At 42.6% G+C, this 25335-nt stretch overlaps 1 protein-coding gene across 2 annotated transcripts; it reads left to right on the top strand.

Annotated features, from left to right (window-relative positions):
* Nucleotides 1–25335, top strand: tulp4a (TUB like protein 4a). 2 transcript variants are annotated; one of them, XM_062044479.1, is made up of 13 exons: nucleotides 2–683; nucleotides 16390–16518; nucleotides 16958–17119; nucleotides 17194–17374; nucleotides 17936–18043; nucleotides 18132–18298; nucleotides 18664–18888; nucleotides 18968–19202; nucleotides 19328–19472; nucleotides 19705–19849; nucleotides 19931–20024; nucleotides 20118–23491; nucleotides 24328–25335. In XM_062044479.1, the coding sequence occupies exons 1-13, from the start codon at nucleotides 432–434 to the stop codon at nucleotides 24367–24369; spliced, it is 5259 nt and encodes a 1752-aa protein (XP_061900463.1). In that variant the 5' UTR covers nucleotides 2–431; the 3' UTR covers nucleotides 24370–25335. The 2 variants fall into 2 exon arrangements, with proteins under 2 accessions (XP_061900462.1, XP_061900463.1); XM_062044478.1 differs by lacking the exon at nucleotides 24328–25335 and having other exon boundaries at nucleotides 1–683; nucleotides 20118–24313.

The raw sequence follows: 25335 nt of genomic DNA, 5'->3' as shown, positions 1-25335 counted from the left end.
AGTCCCTGCTCCTCCTCTCGCACTCACAGCCAGGATTGGATCATGACGAGGACAGAGCACGCCGACATCAACACGCTTAACTGTACAGAAAAGGCGCTTTCATGGACTGAAAGCCGCGAGACATGTTGAGTGGATGCTTTGGCAATTTATGTGACACGGCTGTTTTGTTCCTGGATGTGACTTTCTAAAAGGAGGCAACTGACCGTATCGGTCCAATCCATCAAAAGTGACTAGTGCCTTTGCAACGCTGATTTCTCCACTTTTATGACATTATTTGTATCCTTAATTGAGTTTTCACTGATGTCCAAGGAAGAGCAGATACTATGCACTATGGCCGTCTCACATCCATCATCGAACCTGTAACCTCAGCACAGGAGTGGCACCTTTAACAGAGGGGACCTCAGAAGCTTTACAACGCCTACGTCGCAGGGATGTTCGCCTCAGTGGAGCATGGCCCGGTTCTCTGCAGCGACTCCAACATCCTGTGCCTGTCGTGGAAAGGCCGCGTGCCGAAGAGTGAGAAAGAGCAACCCGTGTGCCGAAAGCGTTATTACGAGGAAGGCTGGCTCGCCACTGGAAATGGCCGAGGAGTTGTGGGGGTCACATTTACATCCAGCCACTGCAAGCGGGACCGGCCCACTCCGCAGAGGGTCAACTTCAACCTCAGGGGGCACAATAGTGAGGTAGGATTTTTATTTACTATCATATAAATACTTCCTTTGATTACACATTCAAAAACTCCATAAAACAATATACTCACCCCACAGAGAGCACCAGGTTTTTATTAGTAGTTTCTTTTGGTATACGATGCACTCAGTGTTTAAATGGGGCATGTCGTTTATAAGAGCACTTTATTTATTTTATTTAACCTTGATTTAACCAGGAAAGTCCCATTGAGATTAAACAACCTTTTTTTAAAGGAGTCCTGGCCAAGAGGCAGCAAAAGATACAGTTACATAAAAATACATGTCATACAAATTAAGAAACTATTTAAAAACATCATCTCAAGTACTTTCAATCTGGACTTAAAAGCGTTCAATGAAATAAATTCAGTTAATTTCCAGTCTTTTTGCGACATGTAAAAGGAGCAGAGTAAACGAAAACCCTTTTTCCCGGTTCTGTGCGGGCAAATGGAACCGATCATTTGAATGCAAACCATAAGAGTAAACACTCCTCCGTGTAATTAAATTACAAATATTGGAGAGCAGTAGACACTGTGTTGCCTTCTAAATAAACATATACCAATCACCCAGCCTCCTGGAGGATGAAGAAGGCCATCCCTCTCGAGAATACAGCTCACAATGATGGGTCAAGGCCCTACAGTTAGTTATTAACCTGAGAGCAGGTCCCTATAGTCCTGTTTTATTTACAAGACTATAAATGGCATTTGTTGTGCTTGTTGTGGGTTAAGTTAAAAAGCTTCAAAAGACATGCTAGCATACACAGTATGTAATGCAGTTATCATCAAAATGTTATATTTATTAGACTAATGGTCAATGACTTGGGCATGCAAAGTCCCACACATGTAAATATGTTTTGCTTGATGGCAACCATGTTTTTCAACCAATTTTGAACAAATTCTACAGACATGTGCTTGTCAGTTCCCTAAAGGTGTGTAGGAAATCTCTTGGTGATTTGGCTTAACACCCTAAAGTTAAAGCGGGTGTTTCGTAGCGCACATTCAGAGAAATGTCAATCCATTTTGACATACGGGCCAAACCTTGGGTGCAGCTAGAAGAATACAGGACCTTTGCAGCAATGTGGAGTATTATGTTTGTTACATGTTGGGTGGCTCCACTGACTTAGGATGGAACATCTTGGGAAGCATCCCACACCACCATCTCGGGCTGTGGACCTTATATGATGGCTGTCCAGATGATGTTACCATGGCCTAGAGTACACCCCTCCTAGGCGATTTCCTCGATTCGCCACGGTCAGTGATAATTAGAAGGGTGAGATCTTCGACGAAGGCACAAACAGTTTCGGTTGTACTCCTCAACTAGGGATGTCCGATAATGGCTTTTTGCCGATATCCGATATTCCGATATTGTCCAACTCTTTAATTACCGATACCGATATCAACCGATACCGATATCAACCGATATATGCAGTCATGGAATTAACACATTATTATGCCTAATTTGGACAACCATGTATGGTGAAGATAAGGTACTTTAAAAAAAATAAATAATAATAAGATAACTAAATTAAAAACATTTTCTTGAATAAAAAAGAAAGTAAAACAATATAAAAACAGTTACATAGAAACTAGTAATTAATGAAAATGAGTAAAATTAACTGTTAAAGGTTAGTACTATTAGTGGACCAGCAGCACGCACAATCATGTGTGCTTACAGACTGTATCCCTTGCAGACTGTATTGATATATATTGATATATAATGTAGGAACCAGAATATTGATAACAGAAAGAAATGGGGGGAAGGAGGTTTTTTGGGTTGGTGCACTAATTGTAGGTGTACCTTGTGTTTTTTATGTTGATTTAATAAAAAATAAAAAATAAAATTTTTTTTTTTTTAAAAAACGATACAGATAATAAAAAAAACGATACCGATAATTTCCGATATTATATTTTAACGCATTTATCGGCCGATATTATCGGCACGCCGATATTATCGGACATCCCTGTCCTCAACCAAACGGGACAGTCAATAGGGTAGAAATGAAAAGCTGTGTGGTTTCTTAATGTCAAGTCCAAACAACAACTTACCTCTTGACCTTCTGTCAGTTGTACTGCATTTAAAAACTTGATATTTTTACACTCTTGTGATGCTATTGAATATTCCCTCTGGGATGTGATTCAAAATAGATCACTGCTTCATTTGACAAGCTCTCTTCTTGATGCTTTTTTCTCCCTTCCATTACAGCGTGCAGTAACAGCCTATTCATTCTGCATGAGAGATACATATCTGAGACTGTTTGACAACACTGTAGTGTCTATCAGTTTCAGTAGATATTGTCTTGCAAGTTTTCGTCTACAGTCTACACTGAATTGCCATGTATATCAAGACTATTTACCATTGTCAGTCCTGTTAATGAATTATCCCATTAGACATTTATACATGAGCCTCTCATGGTCTCTATGTGTTTTCTACCTGTCTGACCTTTTGACTCCGGCGTTGCGCTTAAATGTGCTTTAGAGCGATGGCTTTACCCTGCTAATCTATCCATGGAGAGGACATGTTGCATAACAGGTTTGCCTGCCTGGTCAAGCCCTGGTCCATGATACCTTCCAATACTGCTTTTTAGTACCTATCGTACCTTGAAGAGATCTTCAAATTTCCCTTTGTCTCTTATATTGCAAATAAGTCCATGCTCCATTTAGTTTTTTTGTAACAGCGTGGCACTTCCCTTTGATTCAAGCATCTCATTGAACCCTTCAGAGACTTGAGGGGCGTTTTGTGCCATTCAGTCTTTGATTTTCAAGCTACTTTTGAATATAGTGAGGTTTGCAATAGGATGTCCATCTTTAAAACATTTTTGTAATTGTCATCTATTTCCTTAGATTAGCATAAATGTCAAAGGCTAGGAGACAGGTGGTGTCGCATACCACCTCCTCTGTACAGGGATGGTTTTTCAACCTTGACATAGATGGCTTCCCTCACTCCTCTTTCGTACCTTCCATCCTCCCTGTCCAGAATCTGTACATTTTTCTTCTCAAAGGAGTGCTGTTTCTCCCTGAGGTGCAGGTAGACAGCTGAGTCTTGGCCTGAAGAGTTTGCCCGTCTATGCTGTGCCAAGCATCGGCTTAGTGGTTGTTTTGTTTCCCCAATATATGAATCAGTGCGTTCATCATTACACTGGATAGCATACACTAGATTGTTTTTGTGGGTGTGTGGTGTCCGTTCTTTAGGCTGCACCAGTCTCTGTCTCAGGGTGTTGCCTGGTTTGAAGTGTACTGGGATGTTGTGTTGGTTAAAAATTCTTCTGAGTTCCTCAGATAGACCTGATACATATGGAATGACAATATTTTGTCACCTTTTTCCTCCTCATCCACTCTGTTCTTGTTATTTCTGGAACTGGATGCACTTTCACAAACGACCAGCTGGGGTAACCACAGGTTTTGAGGGCTTCCTTCAAATGCCTATGCTCTTTCTCTTTGGCCTGTGGGCTGGTAGGGACATTATAAGCTCTGTGTTGTAGGGTTCTGATAACACCCAGTTTGTGTTCCAGTGGGTGGTGTGAGTCAAAAAGTAGGTATTGATAGGTATGTGTGCATTTTCAGTAAACCCCATCATGGAGGCCCCTGTTTTCTCCAATGTGGACGTCACAGTCCAAAAAAGGCAACTTACTGTCTTTGACATCGTCACGTTTGAACTTGATGTTTTTGTCCACTGAGTTAATGTGCTCGGTGAAGGCTTGCACTTCTTGGTTTTTGATTTTCACCCATGTGTCACCCATGTATCTGTACCAATGACTTGGTGCTGTTCCCTTAAAAGAGCTCAAAGCTCTCTTTTCCATGTACTCCATGTAAAGGTTTGCTACTATTGGGGATACAGGTGATCCCATGGCACGACCATGTTTTTGTCGGTAAAACGTTCATATGAATTGAAAGTATGTAGTGTTAAGGCAAAGTTCCAGCAAAAGGCAAATCTGTTCTTGGCTAAGTCTGACATAGGTAGATGTTTTAATATGTTCTGATAGAATGTTATGATCACTGGTATCGAAAGCAGCACTAAGATCAAGTATCAACATGGATGACGAATCAGCATCCATAGTTAGCAACAGATCATTAGTAATTTTTGCGAGGGCTGTCTCCGTTGAGTGATTTGCCCTGAAACCGGACTGAAAGGGTTCACAGAGATTGTTAGACACTAAGTGTTCATTTAGCTGCTGTGCAACAATTTTTTCGAGCATTTTCGAGATAAAGGGAAGATGGGACACCTGCAGGTAGTTTACCATGAGGTCAGGATCAAGGTTAGGTCTTTTGAGCAGAGGATGAAAAAAACGCTATTTTGAATGCGAGGGGAACAGTACCAGAAGAAAGTGATTAAGTTAATAATATTTAGCACTGATTCCGTCATCTTGATGTCCATCCAGTTCTCTCGCTTGTTGATTTGATTGAATCACGTAACATGCAAATAGCGGTCCTCCTTTAATGAGCTCACCCCGGGTGTTGATGAGGCTTAACGAGGAACTGCATTTATTTTGGAATTTTGACTATCGTTCACAAATATTATGAAAGACATAACGACGGCTGGATTTTTTTTAATGCATTCTAAATATTAAATAAACTTTGATCAAAAGTCTGCTTACAATGGAGCCTATGGGAGCCGTTCAATTCTGCCTACAGAACCTCTAAAAAACATCCAAACACTTCCATTAGGGTTTTATTTACATGATGTAAGTATATATGTAATGTACAAACCCTGTTTCCATATGAGTTGGGAAATTGTGTTAGATGTAAATATAAACGGAATACAATGATTTGCAAATCATTTTCAACCCATATTCAGTTGAATATGCTACAAAGACAACATATTAGATGTTCAAACTGATAAACTTTTTTTTTGTGCAAATAATCATTAACTTTAGAATTTGATGCCAGCAACACGTGACAAAGAAGTTGGGAAAGGTGGCAATAAATACTGATAAAGTTGAGGAATGCTCATCAAACACTTATTTGGAACATCCCACAGGTGAACAGGCAAATTGGGAACAGGTGGGTGCCATGATTGCATGGATTGCATAGATTCCATAAAATGCTCAGTCATTCACAAACAAGGATGGGGCGAGGGTCACCACTTTGTCAACAAATGCGTGAGCAAATTGTTGAACAGTTTAAGAAAAACCTTTCTCAACCAGCTAATGCAAGGAATTTAGGGATTTCACCATCTACGGTCCGTAATATCATCAAAGGGTTCAGAGAATCTGGAGAAATCACTGCACGTAAGCAGCTAAGCGACATCAGAGTGTAAAGGATATCACCACATGGGCTCAGGAACACTTCAGAAACCCACTGTCAGTAACTACAGTTGGTCGCTACATCTGTAAGTGCAAGTTAAAACTCTCCTATGCAAGGCGAAAACCGTTTATCAACAACACCCAGAAACGCTGTTGGCTTCGCTGTGCCTGAGCTCATCTAAGATGGACTGATACAAAGTGGAAAAGTGTTCTGTGGTCTGACGAGTCCACATTTCAAATTGTTTTTGGAAACTGTGGACGTCGTGTCCTCCGGACCAAAGAGGAAAAGAACCATCCGGATTGTTATAGGCGCAAAGTTGAAAAGCCAGCATCTGTGATGGAATGGGGGTGTATTAGTGCCCAAGAGATGGGTAACTTACACATCTGTGAAGGCGCCATTAATGCTGAAAGGTACATACAGGTTTTGTAGCAACATATGTTGCCGTCCAAGCAACGTTACCATGGACGCCCCTGCTTATTTCAGCCAGACAATGCCAAGCCACGTGTTACATCAATGTGGCTTCATAGTAAAAGAGTACGGGTACTAGACTGGCCTGCCTGTAGTCCAGACCTGTCTCCCATTGAAAATGTGTGGCGCATTATGAAGCCTAAAATACCACAACGGAGACCCCCGGGGACTGTTGAACAACTTAAGCTGTACATCAAGCAAGAATGGGAAAGAATTCCACCTGAGAAGCTTAAAAAATGTGTCTCCTAAGTTCCCAAACGTTTACTGAGTGTTGTTAAAAGGAAAGGCCATGTAACACAGTGGTGAACATGCCCTTTCCCAACTACTTTGGCACGTGTTGCAGCCATGAAATTCTAAGTTAATTATTATTTGCAAAAAAAAAAAAAAAAGTTTATGAATTTGAACATCAAATATCTTGTCTTTGTAATGCATTCAATTGAATATTGGTTGAAAAGGATTTGCAAATAAATGTATTCCGTTTATATTTACATCTAACACACTTTCCCAACTCTATGGAAACGGGGTTTGTACTAACGGGCACATTTATAAAAACATTTAAGTATTTTGATAATTTTGAGCATACGCAACACATTAATTTCAAAAAAGCATAACGACGTTTCCTTTTTTTTCTCCATTATCATTGATTTCTGCTCACTGACTTTATAAGAGCCAACAAACATAATAAATCATCACTTACTCTACCAGGTATGCTATCATTAGGATGCCGACTGATAGAATATATATTCCCATTTAGATGAAAAATGTCTCATGATACTCACAAAGAAACGGGGTCGGGATGACCGAGGAAGTCAGCGATGTGTTTGCCTATGTACCAAAGCTCAACCATGCAGTTTGTTGTGTCATGACTTAACAGAACAAACTGAAACACAACAAACCGCTTCTGCAGCTTTTAAATTTTGTAATGGATACATGTTTGTAATTTGCGCATGTGTGACATCATGCCACGGTGGCTGGCTGCCGCTTCAAGTCATCTGGACCGATGCTATGGCGGGGCTGATAATAAGTAAGATATATTTCTAATGGTTTATTTCTCTGATTTGCTCTTACGCTTCCTCTTCTGTGCACTAACTTTCTTAGTTCTGGTGATTGGAGGAGCCAATCTCGAAGCAACGCTCAAACGCACACGTCAACGGTCACTCAAAACTTAGGTGAATTTCTTGTGTTAACAAAGCAGGAACAACAACGTGTAACAATATATTAACTTTTTATTGCTCACACAGTTTTGTTTCTTGTGTAAAATAAGCAGGAACAACAACTGTAACAATATATTAACTGAACTCTGTCACTCAGTCACTCAAATAGCACAACCTTGTGACAAATACTATTTCAATTGACAGTGGAAATGCTTACAACAGCTCGTATTTCGATTTACTCGTAAGTTGAGGTTCCACTGTATTTCAGGGTGCAGTCGTGCAAGATATGTAATAATATATGGTATTTTTGCAAAAATTTTTGGGGCAGCTGACATTTTTTAGAGCTTGGTCCGCATTGCTGGCAGTAAGTCGGACACGTTTCCAGTGAGGGTTGGACTGCGCCAAGGCTGCCCTTTGTCACAGATTCTGTTCATAACTTTTATGGACAGAATTTCTAGGCGCAGTCAAGGCGTTGAGGGGATCCGGTTTGGTGGCTGCAAGATTAGGTCTCTGCTTTTTGCAGATGATGTGGTCCTGATGGCTTCATCTGGCCAGGATCTTCAGCTCTCGCTGGATCGGTTCGCAGCTGAGTGTGAAGCGACTGGGATGAGAATCAGCACCTCCAAGTCAGAGTCCATGGTTCTCGTCCGGAAAAGGGTGGAGTGCCATCTCTGGGTTGGGTAGGAGACCCTGCCCCAAGGGGAGGAGTTCAAGTACCTCAGAGTCTTGCTCACGAGTGAGGGAAGAGTGGATCGTGAGATCGACAGGCGGATTGGTGCGGCGTCTTCAGTAATGCGGACGCTGTATCGATCCGTTGTGGTGAAGAAGGAGCTGAGCCGGAAGGCAAAGCTCTCAATTTACCGGTCGATCTACGTTCCCATCCTCACCTATGGTCATGAGGTTTGGGTTATGACCGAAAGGACAAGATCATGGGTACAAGCGGCCGAAATGAGTTTCCTCCGCCGGGGGGCGGGGCTCTCCCTTAGAGATAGGGTGATAAGCTCTGCCATCCGGGGGGAGCTCAAAGTAAAGCCGCTGCTCCTCCACATCGAGAGGAGCCAGATGAGGTGGTTCGGGCATCTAGTCAGGATGCCACCCGAACGCCTCCCTAGGGAGGTGTTTAGGGCACGTCCGACCGGTAGGAGGCCACGGGGAAGACCCAGGACACGTTGGGAAGACTATGTCTCCCGGCTGGCCTGGGAACGCCTCGGGATCCCCCGGGAAGAGCTGGACGAAGTAGCTGGGGAGAGGGAAGTCTGGGCTTCCCTGCTTAGGCTGCTGCCCCCGCGACCCGACCTCGGATAAGCGGAAGAGGATGGATGGATGGATGGCATTGGTTTTCATCCAGGATGTCTTATACATTGCTGCATTCATCTTTCTGTCTAGCTTAGACTTAGACTTAGACTTCCTTTTTATTGTCATTCAAATTTGAACTTTACAGCACAGATAAGAACGAAATTTCGTTACATAAGCTCATGGTAGTGCAGGATAAAAAAGCAATAAGGTGCATATAAGTAAATAAATATTTATATATAAATATATATATATAAAATAAATACATATATATAAATATATATAAATAAATACATAGATTACTGTACAGATAATATATTGCACTTTTTCACATGCGTCCACGTTTATGGATGTATGTTATATTGTCTTTTTTATTCCAGCGAGTTAATCCATTTTGGGGGGAGTTGAGGGGATAATTTAATTATGATGCGTTCAAGAGTCTTACCTTACCTGACTCGTCTCTGCAGCAATCCACCAATCAGGCCTGTATGGTATAGTGGTCAGACGGTAAAAGTTTGCCAAGATGCACCTAAAAGACTCTCAGACTATGAGAAACATCTGGTCTGATGAGACAAAGATTGAACTCTTTGGCATGAATACCAGGCGTCATGTTTGGAGGAAAACAGGCACAGCTCATCACCAGGCCAATAGCATCCCTACAGTGAAGCACGGTGGTGGCAGCATCATGCTGTGGGGATGCTTTTCAGCAGCAGGAACTGGGAGACTAGTGAGGATAGAGGGAGACATCCTGGATGAAAACCAATGCTTCCCATCCAACCTGATAAAGCTTGAGAGTTTCTGCAAAGAGGAATAAACGACACTGCCCAAAGATAGGTGTGCCGAGCTTGAGGCATTAAATTAAAAAAGACTTAAGGGTGCAATTGCTGCCAAAGGTACATCAACAAAGTACTGAGCAAATGCTGTATATACTTGTGTACATGTGATTTTTTTAAAACATTTTTATGCATTTGCAAAATAAAAAATAACTGTCATTATGAGGTATCGTTGTAGAATTTTGAGAACAAAAATAGTATTACATTTTGGAATAATGCATAACAAAATGTGGAAAAAGTGAAGCACTGTGAATACTTTCCGGTCACTAGCGCCCAGTGTCGCCGTCGAATCCGCGTGATGCTGCACCTTCATAATGTCCTTTCACTTCTGCTGACTGCACCACAATCTCTATAGCTGCCCCTTGATTTGATTTGGCCTTCTTTTTAAATTGCTGGGGTCAGCTTAGATGTCTTAGTCTAAGAGCAAATTGACAAAAGCATCACATGTGCATGTGATGCTTTTGTCAATTTGCTCTAAGATGGTTTCTGAGCAGAAGTTATTAATTGCTGAACATTGACCAAAGATTAAAGGATCACAGACCTGAAGCATCCTCTTATTAAATTAGATTTTAGTTCTGAGACAGAAAATATATTAGATTATGCTTTTGTTGGACATCTTTATGGGCATGCTGTTGTGCTCCCATAGCCGGTCATGACGAATACTATAATTGTTTTTCATTAGTGTACTCTTGTACATGCGGCTCGTGTGCCCGTGATCCCCTTATGTTGTCCCGTGGGTACGTATTATTGCTCTTATCCTGTCTGTCTCCATGTGACGTTTGATCTCCCAGCTCTCGCTGCGTTACGGCGAGGTGCTCAGCTGTCTCCCTCGTAAGGGATGCCTGACCAGCTCACACGAGCTAATCTCCACAGTCCTGCTAAATTTACACTCACATGCAGGGATTATTGTTACCTCTGTGCAGATGTCAGTGCAGGACACAAAACGTGCCCACACGATGTAGTATTTAGTGTTGTTATGATTTACACTTGGACATACAGTATGAAGTGTAATGCAATGTGGTTTCCCATCATGGTAATCTTACAAGGTGCAGATTAATATAAATTATTTGTAGTTGCTGCGAGTAAAACTACACAATCATTTTTTTAAACTCACATCTCATTAAACATTGCATTGAAATCAGCGTAGTTTACAGTAACATACGTCATTTTTATTTGATATTCAGCAGTACTTCTATTTATGAGCCTAATTGGTTCTATGACGGACGTCTGAACTCAAAACACTTGTATCTCAAATCAACGGCGCCCATTGAATTGAAGTGAATTTTATGGTACTCGGCCCTAAAAAAAAGCACATATTTGACATGCCTTTTTAAAAAGAAAAACAAACTTCTAGATAATAAATATTGTATGAAACACAAAATATTAGAATGTTTCACAAACAACTACAGTAGTTTTACAAAATATGTTAATGTAATAATGTAGAATTTACCTTAGAGAGTATCTCCTTCAAGCTGCTTCTTTGTCAAACACACCAATAGCAGCTCTTCCATATTTTCATGGATAAACGTCTGCCGTTCAGATACAATTACTTAGATATCCTCTTTGCCCGTTATTAGTGACTCAATCAGTCAGTATGGTGAAGAATAAAAGTTCTATGCTCCAACTGCTCCACCAAATCACCAATATGCTTGTCATATTTGATCATTTCTTTCTTTAATTAAATGAAAATCAATAAATCCAAGTTTATTCATATAGCCCTTAATCACAGCTGCCTTGAAGGGCTGCACAAACCACAATGACATCACTGGTCTGTACCCACATCCGGGCAGGGAAAATCTTAAAACCCTAAATGGGAATATCTGGGAAGGTACTGCAGATGTGGGGGCCTCCTTCCTTGGTGATCAGCTGGAATGGATACTAAGTGGGTACAGTTATTGCAAATTATTCATGATAATGTGAGATTCCAGTCCATTGGAGGCAAGCAGAGGGTCGTAGGTGGTCTTCATTCAGGTCATAGAGGAGTGCTCCACACTGCGTCATGACTTAAAAACAGATAGCACCTTCTCCAGACTGGTAACTCTCCAAGAAATATCATCCATTTCTTCTTCTCAGCACTGCCCTTCACACTCACTTTCTTCCTTCTCATGCTTAGAAAAATTAAGTTATATCAATCAATTTCGAGCTTTAAGTTAATGCTAGCGAGTAACACCAGATGTTTTGGGCAGATCTTACGGGGATGTTTGTCGCTCAATGTTTTGCTTGCAACTTAAATGACGAAATTAAGTGACAATTTAGTCGATGAATAAAAATGAGACAAAAATGTAGACGGAGACAAAATCCAACTTATATTTAATTATCTGTTTAGGTGGTTGGGACAAGTTAGGATTCTATCCAATCACAGTTGCATGTGGGAGAGGGGCAGCGGGAAAATAACAGAGGGGATCCAATCAGAACTACTGTTTTTATAAGGCACTGTATTTAGATTTTTTACCTGGAAAACAAGACTGTGTTTTTCAGCTGTAATACAATAAACGGTAATAATGACGGGTAGTATTACCCTTTTAAATTAAAATGATCAAAAACCGAGATTGATAACTGCACTTTGATAACTGGTGCCAGCTTGCTAGCTTAAACGCTAACATGAAAACAAGAGACAATAATGACTTTCCCCATTAAAAAAGAACATACCCCAATCTAATTGCTGCCTGAGCTACTAAGATCATTGTGCACATTGAACCTACAAGCTGTACTTTCTTAGTACGGAATTATGATGATTGATCTTTCCTTAGAGGAAAAAAAGACAAGGTATTTTTACAATGTGTTCGAGGACAGTTGAACAAAGTAGGACACAACGCCCGCCAGAAATAATACATAATAATAATATATTTTGTTACATACCTTTTATTTAAATAAATCTTAAAGTGCTACAGTACAAACCAATATTTAAAACAATGAAAGTTTAGCCATTAAAACAGTTAATACACTAAAGCTAAAACAAATTCAGTAAAGCATAAGAAACAGAGGACATTCAAAGTAGTGGGTTTTCTAACAGTGTGTCTATTTATTTTTGCCATGTTTAACCCTTGTATTATGTTGGGAAAAAATGACATTGATTATGTTGCGGGTCATTTTGACCCGTATTGTATAAATGCACTCAAAACAGTCAAGAAAACAGGTTAAACCAATAACAACTTTATTTTAGGTTGTATAAACATTTAGAAAAGTGACATACAATACATTTTTAATTCCAACACTATATTTAAGAAATACTTTAACTTCAACTTTAACTTCATCCCAGCGAACTTCAACATTTTCAATGTTCTCCAAATTTTCTTCAACATTTTCAATGCTCTCCACATGATGGACAGAATGTTACTGTGTGCTTTCTGCAGATGTAATTCTTGCATTTCACACAAGAGGTACTTGTTTTACTGTCCTCTCGAGGTAAGCAGACACGTCCACAATGTTGTAGAAAATCACCAAAGGCCAACGGGCTGCCTTGCGCTGGCAGCTGTATGTTGCTGTGACTTTGTCCAGGTTGTCAACTCCTCCTTTGGTGGAGTTATAATCCAGGATCATTTGTGGCTTCATGTCTTCTCTTGTGCTCAGAGATGCATCTGTGTGCATTGTACTCATTACAAGAACATTCTTGTTTCTCTTTGGGCAGTATGAAACAACTGTTGCTTTCTCAATGAAAGCAAATATTGAGGAATGCAGAGGTCTGCCCTGCATCTTCAGAATTTCGGTGGGAAGTTCTGGCTTATTTTTTCTGACTGTTCCCAACATGGTCAGCTTTCTCTTCTGAAGTTCATCTACAAGGCGGTAGGATGTAAAGACATTGTCACATGTGATGTTATGACCTTGCAGCCCTTCACTCATTTCCAGCACCACACACATCTGATTCTTCTCAGATGTTCCTCCAGGTTGCTTTCCAGTGTATACTTGCATATTCTATGCATAGCTGGATTTTGCATCACAGGCTGCCCATATTTTGATGCCATACTTGGCGGGCTTGTTGGGTATGTACTGTCGAAAAGGACAGCGCCCCCTGAATGGAACAAGGCGCTCATCTACAGTAACATGGGGACCAGGATTGTACAACAAAGGTACATTTTCAACCCATTTATCCCACACATCTCTGATCGCAGCTTGTTTGTCTCTTTCACGTCGACCAGCTCTGGTGTCGCGGTTGTCAAAGTGGATCACACGAGATATCATGTGGAATGTCTCCAGAGACATTGTTGCACGAAAGATTGGCCTTCCATTCTCTTTATTCCATAGACTTGCAGTGGCTTCTCCCTTTGACCTGTACACTCCAGCTAATAACAGAACTCCAATGTAAGCATGCAAGTCAGTCTGATCCAGTGGCTTCCATTTCTCTTGAAACATGCGTCTCCCCTCCAAATTGGTCATTTCCAGTATAATCCTCTCTATTGGTGGGGATATGAAGAGCTGAAATGCTGATTGAATCTCATCAACTCATGTGACAGCAAATCTTGTAGGACCGGGAGTCATTTTGATCACATTGGAAGATGATAGTCTGCCTCGGCTTGGGTGTGGTGATGTTGACCATTTTATATTACCGTCCTTAGATGCCCATGTCCCCTCTGTGGATGATGATTGCTGAATTCCTTGATTTTCATCTGTTGGAGGAACAACGGCAGACTCGTCCTCTGAATCCTCCTCATTGTAGGAAAATCTGGATCAGCAATAACATTGTCCTCTGTCTCTGAAAAATCCTCTGTTTCTGAAATCTCTTCCTCTACATCACTATCCCAGTTAAAAATCAGTGATAAAGCCTCCTCAGATGTCATCATTCTGGAGCTAATTTTTGGTGAGTTTGTCAAAGAGATGACATGAGAACAGTGACAAGGACAAGTGTGAGAAAGTTCCCTCTCTTCACACACCTGGCTCTGGGACTCAGAGGCAATCAAACTACAAACAATTGTACATCAAAGTAAAAAGTACATCATAGAGACATGTTTATTTTGGATCTGAACAGCTGTTTACCCACATCAAAGCGTCTGGGTCAAAATGACCCGCAACATCATCTTTGTATACAACTCTAGAAAGACATTCCACTACACATCAAAGTGTCCAGATTTTACACACCAGTTCATGACCCTAGATGAGGAAAAGTCACCAAATTTCAGCAAGAAAAAGAAAGGATAACCAGTACTTTGATCAACACAAAAACTGAAATGGGTCAAATTGACCCTTAACATAATACAAGGGTTAAAAAAAAAAAAAGTTTTTTTAACTTGGTCAAAAGATTTCAGTGTGTGTATAAGTACTTTTTGAGCACATTGAACAATACCACAATAATAATAACCGTGATCATTTTGGTCAAAATAACCATGATATGAAATTCTTATATCTTTACATCCCTACTGTACTGTCTTGAGGTGATAAGAAAAACATTTGCAAGTTGTGGCTCATGGGACTCACCATTGTAGCCTTCAAAGCCCTCTAAGAGAACTTCAAAACACTCTATTAACGTATCATATACTCCCCGCAAGTATATGTATTTAATGTAGTAACAGACACGTTGTAATATGTACAATATTTACAGTGTTTTGGTCATTTTAAGCATTACCGGAATTTATTTCCTAAGCGCATTTATTCCTGTTCCCATAGCAACACACTTCCAACATCCGGCAACTAATGTGTGTTCCTACTTACGTGTTTTCAAAATGTTTTCATTGCATTGTTTTATAACAGTTATGCAGGAGAAAACATAATCTCATTTAGATAATCAAAATCATCATAAAGTGGACTTATAAGGTGTTTGTCACTGTGATTGAATACAATATATGTTTGTTATACAATGGGTTCTACAAACACCAGGAGAGTATTGTTATGATTGAGACTGTTGATGGTGTATTCATGCCCACCATATTTGTGACAAGCCGTCCCTCTGCGGCGAACAAGGCTAAACCATTTCCCTGAAGAGTAACCCTGTAGCTCAGTGCCAATCTTTATCCTCATTTAGCAATACCCAGGAGGCGATGATGCAGCTGAGACAAGTGTTCAGTGCAGGCAGACCTTCATATTCTATGAGTAAATGGTGCTCGTTTTGACTTAAGTCTACACCTGTTCCACTGGGCTGATGAAGATGTCAGTTTGTGTTGGTTTTCGAGTGAGATGGCACAGTAAAAGGACCCTGTTGCCGGGTCCGTTGGGAGTCAACACCCCAAGTGTAAGCCCATCTAAAACCTGCCCTGGGTTGTGCCTTTGAGCATGCACAGCACACGTGCTGCTGCGCTCAGTGAGAGCAGAGCTGCTCCCTTCTTAGGATTATTCCTCTGGGAATAGGCTGAGTCACGCTACAGAAAAGCAGACAGATACACACAGAGAAAGAAAAGAGGGAGGAGCTCGGGAGTGGGGGGGAAGCGTGATGGGTTACTTTGAGGTGACATTGGCCAGGACAGGGATGATCCATACTGCTTTATGGTAACAATCCCCATCATGTTCTTGTACTTGCATGTATGCGTTAAGTAAGGAACATTTTTTAAAGCAGCACTACTGTCAGTAATTTATCAGATAATTACAGCTCCTTTGAGGTTTTCTCAAAATGAGGTTAACCCGCTTAATGATATACTGTGCACAGTAGATTCATTTGCTAAATTTAGCTTTTCGCTAATGTGGCCACTGGTCGCTCCATGCAGCTGGATGTACAGAGCAGCCTGAGAAAGAAAGTGTTGTTTTTGTCCTTGGAGGCCAATCCTTTTGTATTTGTGTGCGCTTGTCTTCTAAGGTGGTTCTGGTGCGATGGAATGAGCCCTTCCAGAAGCTGGCCACCTGTGATACAGATGGCGGAATCTTTGTTTGGATCCAATATGAAGGCCGCTGGTCTGTGGAGTTGGTCAATGATCGTGGAGCTCAGGTAAGATCCACTTTTTCATTGGATGGATATTAGGGCTGCACAATTAATCGTATTTTAATCGTAATTACTTTAAGAAACTGTTTAAATTCAAAGTGTTTTCAAATTACAAATAAGAAAAATCCTGATAAACATCAACATCATCTTATTTATCTTATAAAGGATGAATAAAGACATCAATGACTTTTCTTTTTATTTGATTAGCCGTTTTACTGCTGTTACGGGCACCATTTGAAAATTAAAATCATTCGATCCCGATCGGTGGCTGATCGATCGGCATGACCCTAATTCAAATAACTTAGAGCATTCATGGCTGTTATAACTAGGTTTTTTTAACAGTGAGTGTATTTTTTTTTATAAAACAAAAGTGTATAATATTAATCCCAGTCTGATGTGAAATGAATATGAGTGATAATGGACCTGTCTGTCGGTGGCTCTATAGGTGAGTGACTTTACATGGTCACATGATGGCACTCAGGCGCTCATCTCCTACCGCGATGGCTTTGTTCTGGTGGGCTCAGTCAGCGGGCAGAGGCACTGGTCTTCCGAAATCAACTTGGAAAGTCAGATCACCTGCGGTATCTGGACTCCTGACGACCAACAGGTACAACACACACCGATTATTCCCCAACCAACTCTTGTTTCTGTATTCTAACCCTTTTGTGTTTCCTGCGCAAGGTTTTGTTTGGCACCGCCGACGGACAGGTGATAGTGATGGACTGCCACGGCCGCATGCTGGCCCACATTCTGCTGCACGAGTCGGACGGCATCGTCAGCATGTCCTGGAACTACCCTAGCTTCCTGGTAGAGGACAGCAGTGAGAGCGACACTGACTCGGATGACTATCCCCTGCAGCAAGGTGTGCTGCTCTGAGAAAACACAATTGCTGTCATGTCAGCAGGGAGTGCTGATGTACAATTGTCCAGCTGTTTAATTTACAGGGGGGGAGGAAAGCAGATGTGTGAGCATCTGTGAACTCCCCCTTTGTATTGCCGGTCCATCCACACTTCCTCATGCTCTGATTCCATGGGAAGCAGAATTGTTTAACTTATATTATCATAAAGATCTGCATCCCGTCTCTGAATCACTGAATCATGTTGCACTAGGGAGCATTTTACACAGTCCACAATGAGCCAAACGTTCTCCAAGCTAACTGGATCACAGAAATAATTAGACAATCGTAATTGATTGGCCTAGATGGAAATAATGTCTGAAGCTGACACTAGGCTGTCTTCTTATTCTCCACCTGCCAGATGCCATTGTGATGCATGATGATGTGATGCACAGGGTAATGGCCTTTGTAGGACCACAAGGGCTTTTACTAGACTGTTTTGCAATTACAAATGCAGCAGGATTACCCGGAGTGTTTTTTCCCATTTGGCTGTTTATATCTTTATTGCTTTTTGTTCTGTTATCACAGTGCACAGCCACAAACCTCTGCTGACAGTCAGCTTCACCTCTGGAGACATTAGCCTAATGAACAACTACGATGACCTCTCACCCACACTTATCCGCACCGGCCTGAAAGGTAGTCTAGGATTTTTTTAACTTGAAGGTTGTCATTTACACAAACATATTGTCTAAATTTAGTAAAATGTCCAACTTCTGTTTCAAAGATGTGGTCGTTCAGTGGTGCTCGCAGGGGGATCTTCTTTCAGTGGCTGGCATGGAGAAGATGCTCCTCTCCCCTGACCCCTCTTGTCCTCCCCCTACCAGGAACGCCATTGTCAAGTTCTATAACGTCCGGGGTGAACACATCTACTCACTGGAAACACCAGCACAGGTAACGATTAAAATGCCGTGCACTACTTAGAGGCGATGTTGATTCAGTATCAGCTAGTTGAATGGGTGGGGCGGTATAGCTCGGTTGGTAGAGCGGCCATGCCAGCAACTTGAGGGTTGCCGGTTCGATCCCCGCTTCCGCCATCCTAGTCACTGCCGTTGTGTCCTTGGGCAAGACACTTTACCCACCTGCTCCCAGTGCCACCCACACTGGTTTGAATGTAACTTAGATATTGGGTTTCACTATGTAAAGCGCTTTGAGTCACTTGAGAAAAAGCGCTGTATAAATGTAATTCACTTCACTTCACTTCATAATAGGAAGTTAAGCTCCACCCACAATATTACAAATTGTCAATTTCCCCGCAGCGCCCCATCACTACCCTTTGTTGGGGCCACAGGGACTCGCGTCTTTTCCTGGCGTGCGGCCCGGCGCTCTACGTTGTGCGTGTAGAGCATCGCGTCGCCAGCCTGCAGCTCCTTTGCCAGCAGGGCATCGCCACGGCGGTAAAGGAAGAGAAAGGCGTGGCCAAGCTCACCATGCCGTCGCGTCTCTGTTCATACGTCACTGCCGCTTTCGCTCCCACAATTAGGGTAAGACAGGAAATGTTTTGATAACTGAAGAGACATTTTATAACATGCACTATATTACACATGCTCTCATTCCCCCCAGCCGCCTATCCCTGATCCCAACAACATGCGTGACTTTGTCAGCTACCCGACAGCAGGCAACGAGCGTCTCCACTGTACAATGAAACGTACTGAGGACAACCCTGAGGTGGGGGGTCCCTGCTACACTCTGTACCTGGAGTACTTAGGTGGTCTAGTGCCAATCCTTAAAGGCCGGCGAATAAGTAAATTGCGTCCAGAGTTTGTCATTATGGACCCTAAAATGGATGGAAAAACAGGTAAACCTATTTTCTGTGTATTTACTAGTAAATCTACTAATCAGTGTTTTCGTAAACAAAATGTCCATAAATACACTCATTGATTGACTCGCTTGTACTGAACAACTTTCTTTCTCTCTCTTCAGATGATATATATGGCAACAGTCTGATATCTGCAATGATTGACAGCTGCAATTGCTCAGACTCCAGTGACATAGAGCTCAGCGACGACTGGGTGGGAAAAAAGTCCCCAAAGATATCTAGGGGGAGTAAGTCCCCGAAAATGCCCAGGTAAACAAACAGTCATTTTATAGCACAACTAATGTTTCTTCCCCTTGCACTTGATATAATTAACATTGATAATTAAACCAAACTTTAATGAAATTGAATACAAATGGTTTTGATTGTAATAACACATTTTACATGTTTTGTGCTTCACTGCATGCCTAAACCATCTTTCACCCGCCCCCCCTCCATTTTGCTACCTTCTCTGTAGAGACTTAGTTTGTCCTTTTACCAACAGAATCAACATTGATCCCAGGAAATCACCCAAACTCTCCCGCGCCACCCAAGAGGTCTCCAGGTCACCCCGGTTACCCATACGAAAACCCTCCATCGGGTCACCAAGTCTGACACGGAGAGAATTTCCTTTAGATGACATTACTCAGGTATTTTCTTATACTGATGTACATTTTACCTCTGTTGTTGCCAGTATTTTTAATCATTGCATTTTAATACATGTCTTTCAGCAAAACTACCTTGCTCAGGTCACATCAAATATTTGGGGAACAAAATTCAAGATTGTTGGGCTTGCTGCCTTCTTGCCAACAAATCTTGGTGCAGGTACATTGGTTTTTATTTGTTGGTTATTCATGAACATTTTGTAATTGTCAATGTTTGTCCTCACTCTCTGACTTTATCCTTCTCTCGCCTCAGTCATATACAAAACCAGCCTCCTCCACCTGCAGCCCAGACAGATGACAATCTACTTGCCGGAAGTGCGTAAGATCTCCATGGAGTACATCAATCTGCCTGTCTTCAGCCCCAACGTCTTCAGCGAGGATGAAGATGACCTGCCAGTCACTGGCCCAGCTGGTGGCTCTGATGACAACCCGCCCTGCACTGTCAACATCCCCATTGCACCCATCCACAGTCCCGCCCAGGCCATGTCCCCCGCCCAGAATATTGGTCTAGTCCAGTCCCTCCTAGCCAATCAAAATGTTCAGCTGGATGTTCTATCAAACCCCACAGCCACCTCCCCAGGGGCTGCTGCTGCTGCGGCTGCTTCTGCTGGTTCAGACCAAAGCCAAGAAACCATGCTTACAGCCCAGTACACAGTTTCTAACCGATACTCCAGTCCGGGTCAGGTCATCTTTGGAGGGCTGGACATGGGTCGCCTCACTGTAGGACCTTCACACTCTCATCATCCTTCACAGCAGTTACAGCAACTACAACACCATCAGCAACTACAGCATCATCAACAACAGCTCCAGCAGCAGCAGCAGCAACAACAGTTGATCCAACAGCAGCAGCAGCAACAACAGATGATCCAACAGCAGCAGCAACAACAACATATGATCCAACAACAGCAGCAGCAACAGCAACAACAGATGCTCCAGCAGCAGCAACAGCATCAACAGATGCTCCAGCAACAACAGCAGCAGCAACAGCATCTTCAGCAGCAGCTCCAACACATGCAGCAGCAGCAGCTACAGCAACACATACAGCAACAACAAATACAACAGCAGATGCAACAACAGCAGCAGCACCACCAACACCTTCAGCAGCAGCTTCACATTCAAATCCCTGTTTCCTCTATGTCATCAGGACAGATTTCTGCAGCAACCATGCTCTCGTCGGGCACGCTGCAAATTCAAATTCCTCACCCACCTCCCGATTTGGTCCTAGACAGGGGTGTCGGGGGTGAACACGAGACTCTTTTGAAAATAAAGACAACACGTTCAGGTCCGCAGCTGGCCGAGGGAGACACTTTGGTGTTCAGCGCGCCGCTCGAGCTCAGCAAGATGAACCCACCTCCTCCTTATCCTGGAACTGTGGCTGCTGCTGTGGCAGCAGCCGCAGCAGCAGCGGCTGCTTCCATGTCGGCCTCCAATGCAGCCTCAAATGCACCATCGGGAACAGTCGTAGGCTCCACTGTAACACCCCCTCCTGGTGATCTTAGTGCAAAGAAGGGGGACTTCCCACTTTACCCCCCTGGTCAGCAGCAAGGGCAGTATCCGACACCATTGGGCTATGAGAGGATAACTACCTTTGACAGCAGTGGGAATGTGGAAGAGGTTTGCCGTCCTCGAACCCGTCTTGTCTGTAATCAGAATGTCTACAACCTACAAGGACCCGGCAGCTCCTCCACTCTCAGGGTCAGCTCAGGAGAAGGCAAAAAGATCCAGCTACCCTACAGCTCGGCCACCCTTAACAGACTCACCGCACCTCGCTATTCCATACCGAGTGGAGACCCTCCCCCATATCCGGACCCGGCTAATCAGAATGGTGGGAGGAATCCTGGACAGAAGCTCGACAGTAGTCTGATTCATGCCACTCTCAGGAGGAACAGTCGAGAAGCAAACCTCAAAGTGTCCCAAATAATGGAACCGCCTAGACCGCTGCCGCCTAAAGCTAAAAATAATAGTGCACTAGCAGCCTGCTATCAGCAGAGGGTGCAAACAGCCTTATACACTTGTAGCCAGTGTAGCAGTGGGACCAGTGTTGGAGTCACAGCCCCAGGGAGTGCAAATGGAATAGCAGGGGGTACTATCATCAGACAAGATTTTCCTCCAGGGAATGGAGCGCCACATAGCACAGTTATCGTTCACTCCAACAGTGCCATGCCTCTGACCTCTCAGTCCTGTTACAGCCTGCTGAGCTCACTTGAACCATCTGGAACTGCAGGAGTCGGAGGCGGTGGAAACAGAGATTGCGTAGATTATGTAAATTCAGCTTTTACAGAGGATGACGCCCTGAATCAGTCACTGAGGAATTTGGCTTTAGGAGGAGCTGATGCATCAGGGCTGGTTGTTAAACGCCCACCTCCCTATCAGTGGGACCCATCTGCTACAGAGGAAGTGTGGGTACCTCAGGAACGTACTACAACACTTAACCCCACCTGCCACCCAGGACCACACAAACCACCTCCCCTTATTCTTAGCCCGACCCAACACTTGGATGTCTCCAGGCTGCCTTTTGTTCTGTCTCCAAAGTCTCCAACAACACCCAGTGCTGCTGCCTCTTTTCAAGCTGCCGCCGCTGCAGCAGGTTACCAAGTTTCTCTTCAGTACCCGCCAGTCACTGCCTACCCTGGAGCCCAGCTTCAGCCCATCCTGGGGTCGCCACGCCCCTGCTCCTCCCCAAAGGAAGTGGTGGCTCCTGTTTCTCTCTCACAGCAGGATGCAACTATTGTTTTGCCTGCTGGTTATCCTACAAATCTAACTAATCTGGCCTGCTGCCCTCTACCGCCTCTGTACCCTGGAGGAAGCGGGCTTTCCATTCCTCCCATTGCCCTCCACACACCGTGGGGTACATATAACCCGTGTCCTCCTGCTCCCAGTCCTGCTGTGCCCCTACCACCCAAAGCATCCCATATGGCTGTAGACAAAAATGCCCTCTCACCACCTCCTCCACCACCACCGCCGCCCCCTCCACCACCACGTTCAGAAATGCAGAACCATGTAGGATTGCAAGAAGCCATGGCAGAACCTGTGGAAGGTTACCAGGAGGTGCTATCCTTAGCTGAGAGCCCGGTGCCGCCCCGCTCAGACAAGTTCAGCAAGAAAAACCGTAAGAGGGCAGATGGTCGGGCCGAGGAGGCGAACGTTCCGCCTCCGGCTGAAGGGAGCAAGTCCAAAAAGGAGGGCAGGGCTCTGGGGGATTTCAATTCTCTCATCTCTAGTCCTCGTCTTGGAGGGAGAGACAAAAAGAAGCTTAAGGGACCAAAGGAACAGTTAAAAGTGAAGAAGCTGAACAAGGCCACCGCCAACAGCGAGTTCCAGGACAGCTCAGAAAGTGAGCCGGAGCTGTTCATCAGCGGCGACGAGCTTCTAAACCAGTGCCAGAGCGGAAAGAAAAGCTGGAAGAGTAAGAGGAACCTGAGGGCGGCCAGCGAGCTGGATGAGATGAAGTGTCGAAAGGCCAACGAGAAGGAAGACCGAGGGCTGGGCAGCCAGGGCTTTGTGTACGTCATGGCGAACAAGCAGCCACTGTGGAATGAAGCAACGCAAGTGTATCAGCTGGACTTTGGTGGGCGCGTCACTCAGGAGTCTGCCAAGAACTTTCAGATTGAACTTGAGGGCAGACAGGTAAGAAAGATCACTGCATGCCATATCCGTCCGAAGAGTATGTGGTCAAAGCGGACGTCTGCTAGGCCTATTCGCGCAAAGCTCAAATTTCACAAAACACTGCTCTGCATGTATTTTTACACACAGAAGCTAATACAAATAAAAACAGAAGAAACAAACAAATTAAATATATATTTGTTTTTTAAAACTGACTATACTTGAATCTAAAACTAAAATAATGCTATTCAGTAACAGCAGAAGAGAACGTCAAATACAAATAGATGTAGTAGACATCTATAGGGTAAGATAAATCACATTTTAGGTGCTTTTAATAGATGATTAAAGAACTGGAAATCTCATATAAAGAATTTTAAACGTAGGGTGGGAAGAAATATCGAAATAATGAGCAAAGTAAAATATGTTTCAGACCAAAAATCACTCCATATTCTCTACTGCTCACCAGTGTTATAATATGTGAGTCATTGTGCAGAGATATGGGGAAATAATTTAAAAAGTATGCTCCATTCACTAGACGTGTTACAAAAAAGATCAGTTGGAATAATTTATAATGTTGATTATAGAGAACACTCAAACCCTTAATGTATTCAATTATAAACATTTAAATTCAATTATTTAGTGCATTTGCAAACTGCTAAAATGATGCACAAAGCAATCTATAATATGCTACAAGTACAACACCTGACAAAAATTATGGAATCGCCAGAATTGGTGGATGTTCATTTAGTTGGTTAATTTTTGTAGAAAAAATGCACATGACAGACAAGACACATAACTATAGTCATTTCAAATGGCAACTTTCTGGCTTCAAGAAACACTAAAATAAATCAGGTTTTTAGATCAAGTCAAGTGGAAAAAATTATGGAATCACTCAATCCTGATGAAAAAGTTATGGAATCACCTTGTAAATTTAAATTTCTAAAGCTAACACCTGCATCAGATTAAATATGTTAGTCTACAGTTATAAATGAGTGTTCACGCTTTGGAAAGCTCTTGCAATAGGTGGATCGACATGAATCATGGCTCCAACACAAGAGATGAAATTATTATCAAAATTCTTCAAGAAGGTAAATCGCAATGTTGCAAACTATGTTGATTGTTCACCGTCAGCTGTGTCTAAAGTCTGGACCGAGCACAAACAAAGGCAAGAATACTAGTACACCAAGGAAAATGTCAAAGCATCAAGACAGAAAAACCTCAAGCAATATTCTTGAAAACAGAAAATGCACAGCAGAAAAATGGGAGGAAACTGGAGTCACCGTCTGTGACTGAGCTGTAAGAAACCGCCTAAAGGAAATGGGATTGAAATACAAAAAAATCTAAATGAAAGCTCTCAGTAAAATCTAACCAAAACAAATAAGGTTACAATGGGCAAAGGAAAAAGAATCGTGGACTCTGGATGACTGAATGAAACTTATGTTAAATAATGAATCACACTGGGGTGATGGCTATCATTACATCTTCAATAAATGCACATGTTGACATTTTCTTATTTCATCAATCAAAAGGAGGTTTGGGTGCCACCCACACTGGTTTAGACGTAGCCAGAAGATGTAGATAATGGGTTTTCACTATGTTAAGCCCTTTGAGTCTCTCGCAATATAAATATAATTCACTTCACTGAGGATGATGACATCATTTTTCAAGATGATAATGCATCTTGCCATAGAGCAAAAAACTGAAGACTTTCCTTAGGGAAAAATACACAAGGTCAATGTCATGGCCTGTAAATAGTCCCCGATCTCAATCCAATTGAAAATCTGTGGTGGAAGTATAAGAAAATGTTCCATGACAAGACTCCCACTACTCACCTCTGAGACATTTTCCGATACGGTGAATGTGTCTTG

The sequence above is a fragment of the Entelurus aequoreus genome, linkage group LG04, assembly GCF_033978785.1.
Source record: "Entelurus aequoreus isolate RoL-2023_Sb linkage group LG04, RoL_Eaeq_v1.1, whole genome shotgun sequence".
Taxonomy (NCBI): Eukaryota; Metazoa; Chordata; class Actinopteri; order Syngnathiformes; family Syngnathidae; genus Entelurus; species Entelurus aequoreus.
Note: the sequence above shows the minus strand (reverse complement) of the source record. Positions and strands in the feature narration are given on the sequence as shown.

Bases quoted from the DNA above. Each gene is read 5' to 3' on its own strand.
- tulp4a (XM_062044478.1), top strand. From the start codon at position 432: ATGTTCGCCTCAGTGGAGCATGGCCCGGTTCTCTGCAGCGACTCCAAC. The intron at 16,519-16,957 runs GTAAGATCCACT...GTGGCTCTATAG, and splicing joins TCAATGATCGTGGAGCTCAG to GTGAGTGACTTTACATGGTC. The intron at 18,889-18,967 runs GTAAGACAGGAA...CATTCCCCCCAG, and splicing joins CTTTCGCTCCCACAATTAGG to CCGCCTATCCCTGATCCCAA.